Source organism: Achroia grisella, unplaced genomic scaffold (assembly GCF_030625045.1).
Source record: "Achroia grisella isolate CSIRO2021 unplaced genomic scaffold, CSIRO_AGI_Agris_v1 utg903, whole genome shotgun sequence".
Taxonomy (NCBI): domain Eukaryota; kingdom Metazoa; phylum Arthropoda; class Insecta; order Lepidoptera; family Pyralidae; genus Achroia; species Achroia grisella.
Genome location: NW_026713061.1, coordinates 713,643 through 734,834, shown reverse-complemented (window position 1 = coordinate 734,834; position 21,192 = coordinate 713,643). Strand labels below are relative to the sequence as shown.

General features: G+C 36.8%; 4 protein-coding genes across 7 annotated transcripts in view; 2 read left to right on the top strand and 2 right to left on the bottom strand.

Moving 5' to 3' along the window:
• Positions 1 to 527: 527 nt before the first annotated feature.
• Positions 528 to 1,740, bottom strand: LOC131853623 (enhancer of yellow 2 transcription factor-like). Of its 2 annotated transcripts, none has more exons than XM_059204590.1 (3): positions 1,683 to 1,740; positions 871 to 937; positions 528 to 797 (listed from the first exon to the last, which is right to left on the bottom strand). In XM_059204590.1, the coding sequence occupies exons 2-3, from the start codon at positions 927 to 929 to the stop codon at positions 575 to 577; spliced, it is 282 nt and encodes a 93-aa protein (XP_059060573.1). In that variant the 5' UTR covers positions 930 to 937; positions 1,683 to 1,740; the 3' UTR covers positions 528 to 574. The 2 variants fall into 2 exon arrangements, with proteins under 2 accessions (XP_059060573.1, XP_059060572.1); XM_059204589.1 differs by lacking the exon at positions 1,683 to 1,740 and adding an exon at positions 1,505 to 1,673.
• Positions 1,741 to 4,545: 2,805 nt separating this feature from the next.
• LOC131853585 (peptidyl-prolyl cis-trans isomerase, rhodopsin-specific isozyme-like) lies at positions 4,546 to 9,182 on the top strand. Of its 3 annotated transcripts, none has more exons than XM_059204524.1 (6): positions 4,546 to 4,629; positions 7,471 to 7,675; positions 8,022 to 8,141; positions 8,263 to 8,345; positions 8,568 to 8,710; positions 9,028 to 9,182. In XM_059204524.1, the coding sequence occupies exons 1-6, from the start codon at positions 4,609 to 4,611 to the stop codon at positions 9,122 to 9,124; spliced, it is 669 nt and encodes a 222-aa protein (XP_059060507.1). In that variant the 5' UTR covers positions 4,546 to 4,608; the 3' UTR covers positions 9,125 to 9,182. The 3 variants fall into 3 exon arrangements, with proteins under 3 accessions (XP_059060507.1, XP_059060505.1, XP_059060508.1); XM_059204522.1 differs by lacking the exon at positions 4,546 to 4,629 and adding an exon at positions 7,001 to 7,110; XM_059204525.1 differs by lacking the exons at positions 4,546 to 4,629; positions 8,568 to 8,710 and adding an exon at positions 7,001 to 7,110.
• On the top strand, positions 4,552 to 5,868 carry LOC131853584 (zinc finger protein 12-like). The gene has a single exon (XM_059204521.1). The coding sequence runs from the start codon at positions 4,575 to 4,577 to the stop codon at positions 5,817 to 5,819; it is 1,245 nt and encodes a 414-aa protein (XP_059060504.1). The 5' UTR covers positions 4,552 to 4,574; the 3' UTR covers positions 5,820 to 5,868.
• Positions 9,183 to 10,557: 1,375 nt separating the features above from the next.
• LOC131853568 (thioester-containing protein 1 allele S1-like) overlaps positions 10,558 to 21,192 on the bottom strand; it is a 28,256-nt gene continuing 17,621 nt past the window's right edge. Inside the window, 9 exon segments of the mRNA XM_059204490.1 lie at positions 10,558 to 10,702; positions 10,704 to 10,815; positions 11,414 to 11,582; positions 12,423 to 12,525; positions 13,079 to 13,251; positions 14,048 to 14,185; positions 19,057 to 19,274; positions 20,019 to 20,196; positions 20,537 to 20,750. Coding sequence (XP_059060473.1) covers positions 10,576 to 10,702; positions 10,704 to 10,815; positions 11,414 to 11,582; positions 12,423 to 12,525; positions 13,079 to 13,251; positions 14,048 to 14,185; positions 19,057 to 19,274; positions 20,019 to 20,196; positions 20,537 to 20,750 — 1,432 coding nt within the window. The 3' untranslated portion in view covers positions 10,558 to 10,575.

Below are 21,192 nucleotides of genomic sequence, written 5' to 3'. Positions count from 1 at the left end.
AATATTATTTAGCTACTTTCTAATAATACCTACAAACATACAATGAGTGATGTTGTTGTTTTGTAGTATTTTCAAAAAACAGCATTTTATCTATGATTATAAATCAGGGTGTAATGAATTTTCTTTATAATTTCGTAACTGTGAATAAATACTGTGTGATATTCTCACAAACCACACATTTCTGTTAAATTGTGATATCATAGACTTTTGTCTCAGCTTATCCTTTTATTTTCCTATTTTATCATCATGGATATACAAATATTAAATAAATATATTGTTTTATCAATCGTTATTGTAAGTAATAACAATTATAGATTTGTCAATTTTCGACATATTTAAGTGAGCGGTTGCCTGTGCTTGCATCACTGTGGTTATGTGGTAACTGTGACCCCATGACAGAATCTCTAGTTTGACTTAATTCATGACATCAATTAGAAATCATGGCAGTATTATATCTAAGCAATATATTATATATATTTGTTTAAGCTAATTGTATAAATGTTTATAAATAAAATATACTGTTGGTTGTAAAACAAATTTTATTTCGATACCATTGAGTGAAATTCTAACAAGTCTACTGATCTTTTTGTGTTAAAAGATGTGTTTTAATTTTCTGTAGTAATTCTTTCTTCACTGTGTCGGGGACTAATGCTCGAGCACGAGGCGTGACCCTTGTCACCAACATATCAAAAGTGACATTGCTGCTCTCATTTTCCTTAACTATCTCACGACACAACATTCTCACTTGATCTCGCCAGCCACATTCAATTAAACGTCTTCTCAATAATTCTTTGAATCTGAAACATGAGAATTCTTGCACTGCTTAAGTGATTATTGATATTAAAAAGTACTATTAACGAATATGCTCACCTTTCTCGGTCCCCACTTAATATTAAGCGTTGATGTGCAATTGTATTATTAACAGTCATGTCGGCTCCTAAAAATATAAAAAGATAGAAATAATTTTTGACAATGTTTTGTTGACACACATTTATATAATACTAGCAGACCCGGCACTGCGCTGGTGTGGGTAAGGTTCTTGCATAAAATAATATTGCGACACGAAAGTTAAGATGTTACCTACCCTACCTTTCAATTGGATCGAATTGCAATAGGTAGTTTAGGAGTCCAACGCGGACAAACAACGTGACACGTATTTTTTTTTATATAAAGATGTTACTGTTGTTACTAGAGAAAATGACTATTTTTATTAAGGTTAAAGAGCCTATCTCCATTCTCAAGATACTATAACGATTAAGAGGCATTTAGCCTGTTCATGAAAATAGCCCTTTAGTCACGAAAAGGTACATACAGATACACTTTGGCAAATATAATAATAGTATGGAATGTTAGAGCTAAGCAGACAAGCCATTTTAATGACAGGTAACTGGTATAAAAATAATATCTGTATATTTATTTACCATTTTCTATAAATTTGGTAAGGATAATAGAGGATAAGGATATGACATGTATTTATACTTTTGCGTTAATTTATTTTACTTACTTTTATAATAAGGATTCAAGAAATTTATTTCTTATAACAAATAATTTTCAGTGGTGTGGGTAAGTTGTTTCAAATATTTTAACTTATGTTCTTATTAAGACAATACCATGGATAAATCTTCAATGTTTTGTTATTATTTTATTTCTAATGAAACAAATACAATTATCAATTAACTAACCTATGTTTAATAATAACAAACAAGATAGAATTGTTTGTTGCAGTCATATCATAATTTTATTTGACATACTGACACAGACTGACACTGAAATGACCCTAAAGTATATGAATGTGACAGTGACAACATGATTTATGAAAAGGCTGTTTTAAGTAATATGAATAATAATATTTTTATTTTACAATATGCAGACGATCTGCTTTTTTATGCCATAGACAAATCTGTTCAAAAATGCTGTTTGAATTTGACATCTGCATTAAAATATCTAAAGCTTTGGTTTGATCAGAATGCATCGCAGTTGTCACTTAACAAAAGCAATGCAGTTTTGTTCTCCAGAATGCGTATGCCTCCTCCTATTTCTATATATTATAATAATTGTCTTTTACCTGTAAAAAGTCAAAGCAAATTTTTAGGAGTAATACTAGATTCAAAACTAAGTGGACTTCCCCATTGCGAATACATTACTTTAAGATGTGAACGATTATTAAATATTCTTCGATGTTTGTCTGGAACTTGGTGGGGCGCTCATCCGTGTTCACTCAAACTGTTATATAACACCATTATTAGAAGTATATTGGATTACGGCACATTTCTACTAGAGCCGGGTAGCTCAGCTGGTCTTAAAAAACTGGATGGCATACAATCAAAGGCTTTACGAATTGTAACTAGGGCTATGCGATCAAGCCCGATAAATGCATTGCAAGTGGAATGCTCAGATCCGCCATTGTATTTAAGACGTCAATATCTTTCTGATAAATTTTTATTTCGCAGTGCACAATGTACTACTCATCCCCTATTTAGTAAATTAAAATTATTATCTAATTATATTAATAATTCTGAATACTGGCGCCATAAATCTATTCCTTGTATTATAAAGAGCTTCCAGAAATTTTCATCTCTTACATCTCCTACTCATCGTTCACAATATTTTCCCATCTTCTGTACGAATTATGAATCATTAATTCTTGAACCAAGTATAATTTTTGACCTTAATATTCATAAAAATCACGACTCAAATATAGAATTTAACTCAACTGTAGACAAGAAATGGCGGAATTGGCACCGAATTTTTTGTGATGCATCTAAACATCATCCAACTGGATGTGTTGGGATCGGAGTTTACCATTCAAAATATAAAATAGTCCAAAAAATAAAACTTCCTCCAGAAACATCTGTATTTACTGGTGAATGTTTTGGTATTTACAAAGCTCTCGAATATATATTAATTATGAAACTTCAGCAAACAATAGTGTGTACTGATTCCAGAAGTGCACTGTTAGCTCTTCAAAAATTTCCATTTAAATCAAATATTAATTATCCTATTATCATAGAAATCAGAAAATTGCTGCAGTTATGTAACTCGAGGGGGTTCTCTGTCTCGCTTACGTGGATTCCAGGACATACTGGCATACATGGGAATGAGATAGCAGATCGCTTAGCGAACGAGGCAATTGGATGCGGTGATATTGTTCCATATAAAAATTATTGTCATGATCTGGCTGCTCTCCCAGGATTATATCTACATAATGCTTGGAGTGAATTTTGGCCTAATAGCTGCCAGAATAAGGCACGACATTATTTTAACATTCAACCAACTATTCAGTTTAAACCTTTGTTCTTCAAAATTAATTTGAACAAAAGCGAGACTACGTCAATAATTAGAATGAGATTGGGGCATGTATGCTCTCCTGCACATCTAGCTAAGCTAAAAATTGTAGATAATGATATATGTAGCTGTGGTACAGAAGTGGGTGACTTGAACCATATCATTTTCAGTTGTCCTCTGTATGATCATTCCTACCTTTTTAATAATCTCCTATCTCACCGAATTCCTTTACCTACATCAATTCCAATTTTATTATATCTTAATGATATTGATGTGTATAAAAGTATTTCGATTTTTCTAAGTAGTAATAATATAAAATTGTAAATATAAAACTGACTGCCTCTATATAAATATATCATATGTAAATAGTTGTCTGTTAATATATTAAGGTCTTATATAAGTATAATGACATATTGCATATAATTAATATGTATAGTGTAGTACCTTAGTCTAATCCTTATAATTAATCCTATTGTCAACTTACCTGATCCTTTAAACCTATCGTCCAAAATTTCCTTTACCTGAACTACTGTTTCCCAAATTTTGTATATTGGCAAATGCACAGACGTGCCAAGCCATAAAGAAGAAAAAAAAAAAAAAACATGATTTATTTTCTTCTTGTATGGCAGCAAAAATGTTTAAAATTTGTGTTTTTAATATATAAAACTTGGACTAAGTTGGATTATTTTTTAACATTTAGTCATTTGTTATTTATTCACTATTATAGAATTTTGGGTAGATTAGTAGTTATGGTGTTAGTACTAGCATGGTACACTTAAAAATATGTGTTAACGATTTTATATATACAAAAACATTGAGCCTAGATTATTTTCTATCTGAGAAACTCTTACTACGGTTTAGTAAAATGTGAGAAACTCTTACGTTAATAAATATTTTTGTTTTTTATTACCTTTCTCTATAGCAATCATGAGAGGAATAAGAAAATGACTAACAGATTAGTGATAAATGACAATGACACATTGATTGACAGATTGGTTTATTGGTATAAAATAAAAATCTAAAAGTAATTTATTTTGTTATTGTGTCTATTTATTTGTACTTTTATATATTTAGTTAAATTAAGTTCATTAGGTAAATATTATTATTATTGATAATTAAATTATATTGATTAATAAAATTACTATTCTAGACGCTATGTGATGGCTTACACTCACACTTACTGTATACAGATTCAATAAGTGAGCATAAAAATAGACTATTATTTCAATTAAATTCATCCTTTTTTTTCTTATTTTAGGAAAAAGTAGAAAGCCAAGAAATCCACTTCAATGGCTCATATTTTAGTTCTCGACTCTGATCAAGATGTCTTCATTTGTGGTTGTTGTAAGACTGTTTTCTACTCTTTGCAATTGTTTACAAATCACAAAGGTCAGCGATGTATCAAAGATAATCAATCACAATTGATAGATCCTCCAAATAAAGCGTCACCTAAATGTGGTGCAATAATCGACACATCAAATGAAAATAAGGCGATAAAGGATATGACATGTAATAAATGTAGTAAAAAATTTAAGAAAATTAACACTTTACTAGCGCATATGAAGACACACAGTGAGAAACCATATCAATGTCAAATTTGTGGTCGATGTTTTATACAGAATTCTCATTTGCAAAGACACATTAAGTGCCATAGAGTGTGGCCAGAAGGACTTAGTGGTACTACTGCCAAATCTACAGAAGTAGATCTTTTGAGTTATTCATGTTCATATTGTGATATGGTACTGTCTAGTTATATACAGTTTAGAGCACATTTAAAGAATCATTTGTCATTAAAGAAATTTAAATGTATACAAGATGGATGTGTTAGTTTCTATGATAGTATTGAAAATTTACTTAATCATGTGACAATTGATCACAAAAGTCCAAAGTATTCATGCCATAATCCCACATGCAATAATGTGTTTAACTCTTTGGAACAAATTGCAATACATTATCAAAATCATAGTGAATGCAGAACTGAAGCATGTAGCACCATTCCCAAAAAATATAAATGTTTACAATGTGATGCTTCATTTAGGAGATTGGAGAAGTTGTCCTTACATATGCTCACTGAAAGTCACAAAAAGACATGTATTCACTGTGGAAATACATTTGCAAGTGACAAAAGATTAAGACTCCACTTGCAGATACATAGAAAATTAAAACCATTTCAGTGTAATATATGCAATAGCAGTTTTCATATGAAAAAATATTTATCAGTTCATATGTTAAAACATGGTGACAGACAATATCCATGTAGTATTTGTAGCCATACATTTAAGAGATCAGATTTACTGCAACGGCATATGAAAATACATCAGTTAAGGAGAACATTTACTTGTCCATTTAGGGATACATTAAACTGCAAGAAAGAATTTAGCAGAAGTGACAAATTAAAAACACATATTAAACTTCATACAAAACATATGCCAATATGTTCTACTCAACATAAAGAGTTGAATGATAATGAAGCAGGCACTGTAGAGATATGTATAGTACCTTTAGATCACAAGAATAGTATTAAGGAGCTTTAAAAGGGCTAGATTTTTTCTGTTTAAGTGTATAAAATATTTATATAATTGTTGTAACTACTTTATGTATTGAATTATTTTATGTTAATTTAAAAGCTATTAATATTTTATAAACAAAATTATTTAAAAGGTTAAAACTAAATGTTTCATTTTATTCATATACTATATCCCTAGTTAAAAATAATAATAAAAATAAGTAAATAATAAGATATAGAATTATTACAATTTCTAGCAGTTATATTTTTACAATAAAAATTTGGCAAGTTAAAATTATTAATATTCTAAGAAAATGTAATGTATATATAGAATCTCTAAAATTATGTATTGGTGACAGATGGTATAAACGATAATTATTACGTATCTATATTAAACAAATAAAAATACTAAATTTTTTGTCTAATTCGAAATTCAAGCTGACCCAGCTGCGGCTAGTGGTGGTAGTCTAGAAGGTTGGCAATCGACTAGTGGCCAAAATAAACGCTCATAGAATTTCTATTTTATTACAACTCCTATACCTACATAATCCAGCACTGTCATAATATAATACAACTCTGAAACGTTTTGAGTTTTCGTTCGGGAAGAAATTGTTGGCTTGGACTAATAAAACTATAGTAACAGTAATATTGTTTTAAATGTGCGGCCAAAAATATTAAATTATATTTCAATGTACGCGCCGATTGAAGGAGTAAGGGAATGGCGTCTTAATTATCTCGCAGGTTGACATACCCTAATTGGGACACAAATCTTTAGGATTGGAATTTTGCATTTCCTTGCAGTAAGTGTTCACTATTTTTCAGGGCCGGCAGACACGAGATTTCAGGAAAAACCGACATAAAATACTGCCTAGACTACGCAATTCAGTCTCCCCTTCGATCGATCCCCATACCAAATTTAAACGGGTATTGAAATTAGCCGAGTTTCGAACCCAGAGCAAAAAAAGCAAGCAATTTAAATGATAGCAATGCATTTAATGATTTCTAGTCATATATGTAGAGTCGTATTGTTAATTTGCATATTATATTGTAAATCATAATGTAGCTGTATACTTAAACAAAATAATGTGGATATGTTGGTTCCCTTAAAATAAAAAAAACATATAAATATAAACTTAACATACCGGAAAGTAACACTTATATGGTTTCACAGCCGGCATATTCAATTAACTTCCCATTCCATTACTTTAATCCTTAGCTAGTATTCATTTGGGTATCTCTTGAAATACGCCTATGGTAATATGGAGTTTCAAAAAGTATTATTAATCGTTTGTTTTCTTAAGTGTTTCTACTTAGTGAGAGTAAGTGGAATTATATTTATTTTATTATGAACTAGTGATTCGTCATTGCTTTACACGAACATAGATAAGATAATGTGCTAATAAGATATTTTGTTACGGTAAATAGTACCTATACCGCTTTACTTTACTTTGGATGATCAAGGGTTCGATTCTCGCAAATACTTAGTTTGTATTCATGAGTTCCATTGTATTGGCGTTCACAATTTATTAACAATAACAATATCATTTCGGTAACTGGAAGGAACTATAAAATATCTACGCACTTTTTAAACAGAGTACGCCCTAGGTAATATATCTGGATTTGTTGTTATCTTCAAACTTGTACAAAAATATATTGTTACTTATTTTTTTCCGTTATAGGCACGGCAGTTTAGAGTTACAGATCAAGTATATCTAGATATACGTGATGAGAATAAGGACTTGGGTCGAGTTGTAATTGGCTTATTTGGAGATTTAGCACCGAAGGCTGTCAAGAATTTTAAGGTACTGGCTACAAATGGCATAAATGGAATGTCGTACAAAGGCACAAGTTTCAATCGCATTATAAAGAGATTTATGATACAAGGTAGGTGAATTATTTAAAAAGTTTACGTACAATACGATTTACCACACAATCAAATATTGTATCATGAGACCAGAAGAAATTGGCTCCAACGAGGATCATACCCGGAACCGTTTAAGAAAAATTACGCGCCCGGACAACGCGGAGGTGTTTATCTACGCCTAATAAATATTATATATAGTTTATAATACAATATAGTATAGTATAATACAATATAGGTTTTAAAACTAGTAAAATAATAATGAAAAAATAACAAACAAAGCAAAGCCTGTTATATTTTACTATTTACATCTATATGTATGTGCATAGGTCGAATTTATTTATTATATATTTTGTGCTTATTTTTCAGGAGGTGATGTAGTGTCTGACGATGGAACGGGTTCGGTAAGCATTTACGGAGAGTCATTTGAAGACGAAAATCTGGATACACAACACAGTTCAGCTGGATTTGTATCAATGGCCAATAAAGGTAAACATATTAGTATGTTGAAAGTGGTCCAGTAGGTACCTAAGTAACAAAACAATAAATAATATAAGTACAGCATGACGTAATCTCCCCAGATGGATAACTCCAACCATATTTTTTACAGGAAGAAATACAAACGGCTGTCAATTTATAATAACTACAATTGGAACGCCGTGGTTGGATAACTTACATACTATTGTTGGAAAGGTATTTATTTCTGAATTATCTAATAACTGGTGTAAGTTTACTTATCTTGAGAAAATGATTATATCCCTTCCTACCTTTTGGTTGATTTTATGATACTAATTAATTTCATCATTAATATGTATTCAGTTCAAACCTTGTCATCTTAAAGTCGGTTATACAGAAACTTCTCTATTTTGATGTTTATTGAAAACTAATAATAAGAAATTGTGTGACTATTTGAAGATAGTGGAGGGTCAAAACGTGGTGCACGTGGTGGAACATACACCGACGGATGCACAAGATCGGCCCACGCGGCGTGTATATATCGCCGACTGCGGACTCCTACCCACTCCACAGCCGTTTTACGTTTCTGATGATCCTTACGAGTAGGTATCTAGATATTTCGTATTCCTTATTATAACACTACAGCTTACGTACGGTCCACATGATGGAAATCATTTCATCACTCCTTAGACCGCCTACAACCTATCTAGTGGGATTATGATACGATAGATTGTTTATATAGACGTAACTGCATTTATGCTTTTTTTATCTAGGTATAATATAAATATGCAATGATAATAAAAATGTATTTAAGTATGTCCACCATTCATTCATATCTTATTTGTGATGATCCTGTGAGTTGTCTAATTATGTACATAAATGTACTATCATAGTGAAACATTATTAATTTTATTTACAGCATTTGGGCGTGGATCAAGGCGTCTACGGTACCACTGACCATGTCTTTTTCGATATTAGGTTTCTTTCATTGGATGATGCGGAAGATGGAGATATAAAAACTTATCAATTTATGTAAATTAATTTATATGATTGTAATTTGTGAATTAGATTTCAACACCGCTGAATATTAAAAGTTTTACTTATAATATTGGCTGCTTTTTCTTTTTCTCGACCAAAGTATTTTTTTCATAAAAAAGAAATGATGAAATAAATTAACACAATTTCATACGAGATATGTCGTTTCAGTTTTATTTAAAATTATATTTTTTAGGCGGGGTGCCTTGTAACTATTATAGTGGCTAGGCAAATATGCACATGGTTTTGTATCGGATATTTGCAGAGTAAGATAGGAATTAGTGTGTTTTAATGACTTGAAGTGAAAAGGAAAAAAAGTTCATATTTAAGAAAAAGCGTCCATTGTACAGTTGTTATTATTTATTTATATTAGACATTAATTATTATAAAGTATTTAATATTTACAAATAAAACTAGGTACTTTTTATGTATACATTGCTTTTGAACAAAACTTAGTAAGTAGGTAAGAAGGTACCTATATTAATTAACATATAGGTACATTTGTCACAAAGAATTTGTTACATAATAATATGTAACACATACCTACACTTAGCGAAAACATATTAAGAGATCATTCAAAATCCACATACAAAAGAACTTACAGATACTTGTATGTTTAGAATTTTAAGGTTTGTTAATATTTTGATTATTTTAGTTATAGACAGGTAAGTACCTACATTTAACACTGAACAGTAATATAATTATAACCACGTACGATAATATGTAGGTATAGGTTATTCTGGAAGTCATGGTTTAACAAACACAATTAACAAAAGTAGATATATTATGTAACGTATATTATATAGATTTCACTGTTCATTTTTAGGTTAAGTCATTCGGTAGTCTATATAAAAAGTGAAACTTTTGTTTTACAAGCAATATTCATTTATCGTACCGAGTTTATCTGGAAAAACCTGTGCGTCAAATTAAATAAAACGTTTTGTTTCTGATTATTAATTTATTACTATTTGCATCGTTTTCTCTTGTTATTAATTTTTAATTAATACGAAGAGAATGTTTACTTATTTTGTAGCTATCGTGCGTCACAATTATTACATATTGTTAAGCACTTTGAGGTGTTCTGAATTAATACCTACCAGATAATTATAATAATTAAATATATATGCATCTGGATTACATAACTCAAACTTACACTTCAACTCTCACTCTGATACCTATGTTTTGTTTATCTTACACATGATTTATCACACTTTGCCTTGTTTTCAATTTCTGGATATCTGAGATTAAGATCTCATAAACTATTATAGAATATGATCTAAGGATCATGTTCTATAATAATTTATGTTTCTATTACGGAGTGACCGCAATAGAAGTTCACAACGTCAGTCATCACAACCTTATCCCACCAATAGTCATAACATACTGACAGTAAACTTGTCCATAGGATGCCTTACTGCGAATTCGCTGTCGGCTATCGCATTGCAAGATTGATAAAGTGTGTAAAACTGAGAAGTAGCAGTAGGAGGACGTGTGCAGGCGCGACGGGGGCGGCGGCGTCAGGGGCCCCGGGGGTCCCGGCGGGCGCGGGCGCGGGCCGGGCGCGCGCGCTGCGAGGCGGCCGCGCCACACGCACGCGCGCACGACGACCACTCGCGGCACACCTCGCACGCGGTGCTCGCCACCGGCTGGAAGAACTGCCGCGCACGGTGACCTGACACCGTCACAATGCTCGCTTTATTACATATAGGTACACATACATTATATGCTACACGAGCTTCTTTAAATGAGAAATATATAAAAATGAATAAATGTTGCTCCTTAATTTGTTTTTATAGATAACTTTAAATGGACTAATTCATTTTAGTAATCATTAGAGGAGACGACAGCCGCACTCAGGCTATTAGAGAATTATATTTCGCACTGAAATATTCTCCTAATACGTGAAGATTAAGGTGGCGATGAGGATGTATGACGCCATTCCTGAGGATGCAACATACCAAGTTTTCTATTGCTAAGGAACCAAGCAGCTCGTTTTATTAGATGTAATTACATAACGCATTCAATGTTAAAGCGACAGTTACCACTTACCATCAGGTGGTCCATAATATAAAACAAAGTCGCTGTCGCTGTCTGTCCCTATGTATGCTTATATCTTTAAAACTACGCAACCGATTTTGCAGCGGTTATTTTAATAGATAGAGTGATTCAAGAGGAAGGTTTATATGTATAATACCTATTACATGTACACCCGTGCGAAGCCGGGGTGGGTAGCTAGTTAGGTAATGAAATGATATAGTAGGAGTACTGACTGGAGTCGTAGAGATCGATGAGCGTGGCCCAGCCGGGCCGCTGCCTGGCGACGGCGAGAGCACGTGGCGCGGCCAGCGTGGCGCAACGCTCGGAGCGAGCGGCGCGCAGCCACGCCACCACGCGCTCGCCGCCCGCCTGCAGCCGCGCGCCCACCACGTGCCGCCCGCTCTGTGCACACACACCACACACCACACACCATTACGTATCAATATAGAACGCGCAGCGAGTACCAACCCACCACGTGTCGCCCGCTCTGTGCACACACACCACACACCACACACCATTACGTATCAATATAGAACGTGTAGCGCGCAGCCACGCCACCACGCGCCCGCCGCCCGCCTGCAGCCGCGCGCCCACCACGTGCCGCCCGCTCTGTGCACACACACCACATACCACACACCATTACGTATCAATATAGAACGTGCAGCGCGCAGCCACGCCACCACGCGCCCGCCGCCCGCCTGCAGCCGCGCGCCCGCCACGTGCCGCCCGCTCTGTGCACACACACCACACACCACACACCATTACGTATCAATATAGAACGTGCAGCGCGCAGCCACGCCACCACGCGCCCGCCGCCCGCCTGCAGCCGCGCGCCCGCCACGTGCCGCCCGCTCTCCGCCACACACCACACACTACACACCATTACGTATCAATATAGAACGCGCAGCGCGCAGCCACGCCACCAAGTGAATAGAAAGTGAAAAGGCTGAATACATACGCGCTATCCTATTATAGAGTGATCGCAAAAAAATTGTAAAATGCAATCGCAGATGATTGCACGCGCTGACTTTGACGTGCTAAATCACGTTCTTGTGATCGCGCTTGATATAACGTGTCGTGTAAAGGTAGCTAAAGAGAACAATAAAGCGCGTACGGGCCGTCCACCTTACAATTGTGCCAAAAATTACGACGAACTATACGTCTAAGTCTTATTAAATCACATAAAATAATATAGAAGTAACAATGTGTGACTTGTTCTATTGTAGTTATTTTCGCACTTACCGTTAATTCCGTAAGTGTATTTATATCGGCCAAATATCCAGATGGCAACTGGACGGTAAGGAGAGTAAGTCCACTTTCTGTGTCATTGCCTTGAGCTACAAACCTAAAATGCAAAATGCATGTATTAGTTTCGTTTATATTATGACATGCATTAGAGAGCTAAGGATATAGGATAAAAATAATAATGTAAAATATAGGAAGATTAAATGCCAAACAGTCAGTCCTTCTGTATATTTGTTATCTTTTTACTACTGAATGGCTAATCAAATCTTACTAAAAATTTACATGAATTTAGATGGTATTACATAGACGAGCATAAGATAAGGTTACCTTTTATCTCAAAAGAAGCTGTAATATGGGTGTATACTTTTTGCAGAAATCACGCGTAATACCTAACATCATAAACCATCAACAACTACAGGTACCCTACAGTTGGCATTATATAGCTACTTACAGATCATCTCAACATTGTAAAAGAATTACCTGCCGAAAAATGTTACACGTATAAGAAAATGTATGAAAATGTAAATAAACAGCTACTGAATCTAATAAAATAAATTTCAAACCATTACAAACTTCACGCTCGCATGTTCCAGAAGTGGTTTATGAAATGATTATCTACAAATATAAACTACAGAGTACTTAGAAGTTAGTACCCGACACAGATGGAGAGCTGGAGCCGGTAGCTGGTGGAGACCTGATCGACCCGCGGGTCGAGGGTATACCGGGGCCACGCGGCTGTCACATTCGTGTAGCCCTTAACTGATAGACCCAGCACAGCGATGCCGCTGCCTTCTGATACGGCGCTCACGTTACGAACGTTGCGAATCTGTAAGAGTAGTCGTAATAAGTTTTTGTTGTAATAAGATTAAGTGTTCGTAATGGGGCCATTGCTAAATTTCACGCGATTTCATCTGGAAACCATCGTGGTTAATGAATGCTACTCGATTTTATCTTCCACTGTTGCTCCGTCAGTTTATACCGTTAGCACAAATCACCATTTTTTCAAAATTCATACAGGTAGTCCCAACATAGGCAAAACTTGTGTTATGAGTACTAGACAACTAATGTTACTACTTTAATACATAAATAATGTATTCAGTAAACACTCCAACAATTACAAACGATCATAATCATGAATGCAAATGTTTTCATTGTGCGTGAGTTCTAACCTGCTACAATTGGCAATAAGTCTGTATGGTGGACCGCTAAACTACCGTCAAATACAATTCTTACCTACAAATTTTTGTTATTTATTTTTTCATCGTAATACTGGAACTGGTCTCTAAACTTTTATAAATTTTACACATCTGGTATTTTCTAGAAGTGTTTATTGGAATACGTTATTCCTTACATATTTTGGTATGTAATACTAATTTCTGTATAATTATGATTTTCCTATTTATTTTTATACTTCACCACAGTTTAATCCTACATCAATTGATTTTTGGTTACCAATATTTAATGAGATCTTAAGATATCGTCCCAAACTTTATCTTCATTGCATCTTCATTACTGAGAGTTGTGATATACATACATATATAATATTTGTGAGAAAGATTCAATTTATTTATAAGTTTCATTGTTTTTTGTATGTTGTGTAAATAATAAACGTGGTTACTTACTTGTTGATTTTGCATTACAAAAGCATTGCTTGGTGTAATTTGGAACTGTCTGGGTTCTTCAGAATCGCTCACGTTCACTGACATTCTTAAGTTACTTGATATTCGAATGGATTCAGAAAACTGAGCTAATGCATCGACCTGTGAAGTATGCAAAAAGATAAAATTAGATTAATATACAGATTATTTACAATCATACTAGTGGCGTGATTCGACCTCGCTCAGATATATACATAGGTACATATAATATTGGGATGTAGTGTAGTTACATATACATGTTTTGTAAAAATATGTCTTAATAATATATTGAAATCCGTGTCGTATCGTATTGCGCTTAGAAAAATCGTGGAAATCCTTAATGTGTTATTAAGTGTATGAGTAAAAGTCAAATTGTGACGATGGTCGTGTTGAATATTGAGTTAAGGGACTATTAGTACGAGTACCTACAAGCGGGTGAGTCCTCAGGCTCCTTGTAGAAAATGGGCATCTGTAGGACCATTACCACCTCAGACGAATAATTTGACTACCAACCAATATTCCCTGAATGTTGGAACCTGGAATATTCGTGGGACCTCCAGACCAGGCAAGATAGAACAGTTAGAGAGAGCAATGGAAGAGTATAATTTAGATGTGCTAGGACTAAGTGAAACTCACATCAAAGAATGTGGCCATCATAGAACACCTAATGGACTAATGATGGTGAATGCGGGCAGTTCTAACAACAGTTTTAGTGGAGTTGGGTTTTTGATCTCCAAAAAAACGCAAAATTCAATTATTGGATACAATACCATAAGCGATCGGATTATTTCCATAAAAATATCAGCCCGCCCATTACCTGTACACATTATTCAAGTGTATGCCCCTACATCAAGCTCTTCAGAAGAAGATATAGCAAATTTCTATGGCGAACTAGAAAAAGTATATCAAGATATACCGAACAAGGAGATCACTTTGGTACTAGGAGACTTTAATGCAAAGGTTGGCAACACAGCGGGAGATACTGACCTGCGTGGGTTCGTTGGTAAATTTGGGCTAGGCAGTCGCAATGAACGCGGACAAATGTTGCTGGATTTTTGTATTGAAAATAGTCTGACCATCATGAACACCTGGTTCCAGCAGCACCCTCGACGTCTGTATACTTGGCAGTCCCCTACTGGTTACCGCAATCAAATCGATTATGTTCTGATCGGCAAAAGGTGGCGATCTTCTGTGTTTAATACCAAAACTCGTCCTGGTGCAGACTGTGGTAGTGACCATCAATTACTTGTAGCTGCTTTGAGAATACGACTAAAGACAGTGAAAAAGAGAAAAGCCATAACTAGCAATATACTTGCAAAAAATGCAGAACGACCTTTGCGTGACATATTGGAGACACGTCTTAGTCAATTAGAGATAGATCCATTTGAATCAGCAGATACAACATGGCAGAAACTGAAACATGTAGTCCTTAAAGTAGTCAAAACGTTATCCGATAACACAAAACTTGAACAACCAAAAGCGGACTGGATGACTGAAGTAACATGGAATGCTATTACAGAAAGGAACAATGCAAAGAAAAGGGGCCTTAACACTCATATAGACTGCCGGAATTACTCACAGCTTCATGCTCGTGTGCAAAGACTTTGCAGGAAGGACACGAATAATTATATCAATTCTCTTTGCAGTGATATTGAGAAACATGCGTACACCACCCACACTAAAGACATGTACAACAAGGTCAAAATCCTAACTAAAAATTTCAAACCCAAAACCTGGGCTATAGAAGACACTCAGAGAAAAATCGTCACAGACAAGGACCTTGTGCTTCAAAGGTGGAGAGAGTACTGCCAACAACTGTATTCAGCAGCTACTGAAGATGACATTGTAGAGGAGAGATTTAATTACTTTGAGAGAGAACCCGATATTCTCCTCCAGGAAGTAGAAGTGGCAGTAAACAAGCTGAAACACAAAGCTAGTGGTGGTGACGGCATCACGGCACAAGCCCTGAAATGTCTTGGGATTGAAGGCACAAAAATATTGCACACCATTTGTCAAAAAGTCTGGCGAACGGGTCAGTGGCCTGAAAATTGGACGGATTCTGTGATCATACCCTTACACAAGAAAGGCTCAACTCTTAAATGTGAGAACTACAGGACCATCTCCCTCATTTCACATGCAGGAAAAGTTCTTCTTCATATATTGAACACCAGACTCGAAAGTTATATAGGAAAACAGATAGCAAAGGAACAGGCGGGTTTTGTGCGAGGTAAAGGAACTAGAGAACAAATCCTAAATCTCAGACAACTGATACAAAAGAGCAGGGAATTCAACGTACCGATAGTAATATGTTTCGTTGACTACGCACGGGCTTTCGACTGCATAAACTGGCAGAAAATGTTTGAAGTTCTGAGGGAAATGGGAATACCCACACATCTGTCCTTTCTTGTGCAGAATTTATATCTGGACGGCACGTCCCGAGTTCGTTTGGATCATATGGAATCAATGCCCTTCAAAACAGAGCGTGGCGTGAGACAAGGATGTAAACTCTCACCACAACTTTTCAACCTGGTGGGAGAACATATTATGCGCCAAGTCTTGGAAAACTGGCAAGGCGGTATCCGTGTGGGTGGGCATTTGATTAACAACTTGCGTTTTGCCGACGACACTACTCTAATAGGACTAAACGAGAGGGAGGTCGCCGATCTGCTTCGTAGAGTCGAACATGTAAGTGTGCAATACGGACTTCGTATAAATCTAAGTAAGACCAAGCTGATGTTTGTGGACCGAGGCGGACAAATGCAGAGATCCCTAGAGCTACGTGACCTAGATACAGTACAGGAGTTTGTATACTTGGGGTCATTGATAACAAATGACGGAGACTGCATGAAGGAAATAACACGAAGATCGCAGATGGCTAAAGCAGCGGTAAAACAACTAGAGAAGATATGGAAAAACAGAAACATATTTCGAAACACCAAGATTAGGCTAATGCGGACTCTAATCTTCTCCATATTTTTGTATGCTTCTGAGACATGGACCTGGAAATCACACGTAAAATTCAAAATAGATGCTTTCGAGATGTGGTGTTGGCGCAAAATGTTAGGAATATCATGGACGGAGCGTCGCACTAATGCATTTGTTTTGGAACAACTGGATATCAGAACCCGTCTCTCTACTGTGTGCTTCCAGCGTCTGCTAACTTTTTTCGGCCACGTAGCCCGCCGAAAACCAGATAATTTTGAAAAAAATATAATGTTGGGCCACGTGGACGGTAGAAGGGGCAGAGGTAGGGCACCTGCACGTTGGACTGATCCTGTACGAGAAGCAGTCAAACAAAATATACAGTCGGCGGTCCATTTAGCACAGGATAGAAATGCCTGGAGAGTATTGGTTGGAAGGAGCATTCCTGGTGGTCATGACCCTCAGTCTTGAGGAACCGACAAAGAAGAAGTACGAGTACCTAACTAGCTAACCGTGCACTTTCGTCTGCGTCACATTGCAATTAGTCGTATAGTCATGAAGCCTTAGGTACTCGTTGAATGGGCTAATCAACACTGAAGATTTTTTCTTAGTTCTCGAGATTTGAGTGTTCGACCAAATAAATACTTACTTAATAATACTCTCTAGCTTTATAATATTAGTATACATAAGAATGTGTGGTACATAATTGCTAGAGAGACGAACTACTAAGCATTTCAGGGCTTCTTCACACAGGTGCCGGGTCCATCGCGTGGCAGAGAGGTAAACTCCGAGCTGTTCCTGAACACTGACTTTAATTTAATCGTTTGGGTTTCTTTCCATACCTAGCCAAACCGTATACCGACCATACACCGACTCACTCAGAGCATGACCTAGTTTGGTTTACAGACGGGTCCAAAATAGGAGATGATGTAGGATGTGGAATATGCGGTGTAAAACCCAAAATCTGCAACTATATAGGCTTAGGAAAATACGCCTCATTCTTTCAGGCGGAGACTTACGCCTTAATTAGATGTCTGGAAATAATACGCCTTAACTACATCAATCAGAACATATACATTTATTCGGACAGTCAAGCTAAACTTATTAGAAACTGTATCCTGCTACTAAATAAAGTAGGAAGCAGAAATAATATTATACTGAGATGGGTCCCCGGGCATTCAAATATTGAAAGCAATGAGAATGCCGACCATCTGGCAAAGTTAGGGGCGAAAACCGTCCAACTGGGCCCCGAACCCTTCTGTGGTGTGCATCGTTGCCTAAAACTGGGACATCTCAAATTAATAACCAAACGAGAAGCACTGAATCACTGGCAAGAAATGCCAGGATTAACACATTCAAAAGACATATCGGGATTCTCGAACAAATATTCCAATAGACTACTGCTATTGAGTAAAAACAACATATGCATGATGACTAGGGCCCTCACAGGACACTGCAAATTACACAAGCATATGGCTAAACTAGGCCTATGCACGACAAGTATCTGCAGATTCTACCAAACTGAAGAGGAAATACCGCTTCACATCCTATGTGGTTGTAGCCCACTCATGCATAAACGAAATATCTCCTTTGGAAAGTTTACACTCTTTCCCGAGGAGATAAAAACCATCGCTCCTAAGAATATCTTTCAATTCTTGTCCCTAACGGGTCTAGGTAGCGAACTTTGAAAAGGGCGAGCACAATAGATCTATGTAGGTCGCAGTGCTACAGGTGCTACACATCTGACAATAGCCCAAACAACCCAATAAAAAAAAAATAGCCAAAACGTGCGGATGTCGGGTCCACTTTGTTACTAACGATGTTCGTATGGCGCTTCCATCCGCACATCATGATGACATAACTTATACAAGACAAGCATTCAAAGTTTTTTTTTAAATTTATATAAATTATTTTTTGCTTTAAAGTTTTAAATTTACACAGAAGTATTATATATAATTTTAAAAGTATTTAGATAACGATTAAGATGGCACGGTTAATTTAATCTACTTGCTTCTAATTTAAAAAATTTTTTTTTTTAATCGACGATGTATAGAGGACACTGGAAGACTTACGACGTCGGGGTCAGGGTGGCGCGCGGCGGCGGCCCGCAGCAGGTAGGTGGCGAGCGGGCGCGCGGCGGCGGCGGCGGCGGCGGCGGCGGCGGCGGGCGGCGCGGCCAGCAGCGCGCGCAGCCCCCACGCGGCCGTGCGTCCGTCCACGCTGTTGTCGCGCAGCCACGGGTTGCGCCACTCCGCGCCCCGCACGGGCCGCGACCAGTACGCACCCGAACCTGTTCAATAACGACGCTTACGTCTCGTGCCAGTCAGGTGGCAGGAAAGAAAACGTAGCGACATCTACATCTCGTAGAAGTTAGCAAACGGAATGAAGACTTATGCTATCGCTTTATGGAGAAACGGCGAACGGAACGAACATTTATTCCTGACTATATGAAGAGAAGACGATTTTCGTACATTTTTATTGAGTTTAATGTAATTTTGCGAAAATCCAATTCATGAATTAATTATTTAATACAGTTTAGTTTCATTTAGTATATATGTATTATTAGAAAAGTCACGACCTTATGAGCTGACATCGAAAAGTCAATACTAAGCGTCCAAGCTATATCCAAGCTCTATTGATTGCTTAATGAGAATCTCATTTAAAAGCGAAATACGTCCGGCAATATGGGTGTAGACTTAACTGCAATCAGAAATGAGATCACTAACAGCAAATGTGTGACTTATTATTGTGTTAAGACGAGCCAAAAAAACTTTATTGTATTGTATTACAAGTACTTAATTGTTATCACTTCACATATAAAGGATTAAACAGCTAATAGATTTCTACTGAAACACCTGAAGTTATTGCAGTACGAGAACGAATACATGCATATCTTTTATAACAAAGATGCAGATGTAGTCAGCTTGCAAAAACTAGTAACTGGATTAAAAGACAATCTAAAAGCTCGCGACGGATATATGATAAATCATATAGATCGTGATCATCGTAATAATAGTGAGGTATTAGAAGGTACCGGTGGTGTTCCCGTAGCGGTCGAGCATCTGCAGCGCGGTGGCCGCGTGCGGGCTGCGGGCGGCGGCGAGCGCGGCCGCGGCCACCGCCAACGAGTACGCGTCCAGCTGCGGCGACAACCCACGCGCGATGTACTCCACACCGCTCTCGATGTTGTCTTTGTACAGCACGTCGCTACCCTGACAATTGATCGAGACTTGAACTGCCTTTACACGTACGATCTTTGACCCGGGAATCCGCTTTTACACTGGAATTTTTTGTCATAAAGCGCGAAAGAGTGATCACAAAAAATTATAAAATGCAATTAGTCACTATCAAAATTAGTGCATGTACGGTCACCAAACTTACCGCGTATGCTCTTCTTACCATTATTAGACATTTATTCGTATATGAATTCGTTCATATATGTAATATTTTACTCTATAACCATTTTGACTTGACGAACATGTAAATGGCCCATCGAGCCGGATTGATATGCGACCTATGGAAATAGTAAGAAGCATGGCATGGCGTGTTTACCTTGGTCTGTAGTAGCGCGAGCAGGACGTGCGCGGTGAGCGGCACCGGCCGCTGTGCCAGCGGTGCGAGCACGTGCGTGGGGCGCGCGTTCTGCCAGCCGCCGTCGCCGCGCTGTCGTCCCGCCAGCCAGCGCGCCGCGCGCACGCCCGCGTCCGGCGCCGCCTGCACGTGTCGTGCGCACCGCGCCAACCACCGCGCGGAAACCGCTGTCGTCCTAAACATCCATCACACATTGGCTGCCTCTACACATGCTCTTTCACGTGTGAATAGGCTTTCAAGAAATAATGTACATGTAAATGTTGACTAAAAGAATGAGAAACCAATGCCGTATTCCCGCGTTCTTCAATCGTGCGTTCTTTAGCGCCTTTTTTTAATAATTAATTAATATGGCAAAATGGAGTCCATCTGACTATGGAGTTATTGATACTATAAAAATCTTAAACGTGTCTTTAGGAAACCCATAAAATAAAAAATATAATTTTAAAAGAAAATAAAAGCGCGCGAAAGAGCGAACACAAAAAAGTATGCAGCAATAAAGACACGAATAGTAGTTGTTTAATAATTTACTCACAGGACCCTATGTATGGTTTGAAAACTTACATTATACTTAAACAACTTTTATGTACGCTCTGCCAAATAATAAGCGGTTACCAAAA

Excerpts from the sequence above, each read along its gene's own strand:
- LOC131853623 (XM_059204590.1), bottom strand. The coding sequence starts at position 929 with ATGACTGTTAATAATACAATTGCACATCAACGCTTAATATTAAGTGGG. Across the intron at positions 798-870 it reads TTAAGTGGGGACCGAGAAAG|ATTCAAAGAATTATTGAGAA; the intron begins GTGAGCATATTC and ends CTCATGTTTCAG.
- LOC131853585 (XM_059204522.1), top strand. The coding sequence starts at position 7,051 with ATGGAGTTTCAAAAAGTATTATTAATCGTTTGTTTTCTTAAGTGTTTC. Across the intron at positions 7,676-8,021 it reads AAAGAGATTTATGATACAAG|GAGGTGATGTAGTGTCTGAC; the intron begins GTAGGTGAATTA and ends CTTATTTTTCAG. Across the intron at positions 8,711-9,027 it reads GTTTCTGATGATCCTTACGA|CATTTGGGCGTGGATCAAGG; the intron begins GTAGGTATCTAG and ends TTTTATTTACAG.
- LOC131853584 (XM_059204521.1), top strand. The coding sequence starts at position 4,575 with ATGGCTCATATTTTAGTTCTCGACTCTGATCAAGATGTCTTCATTTGT.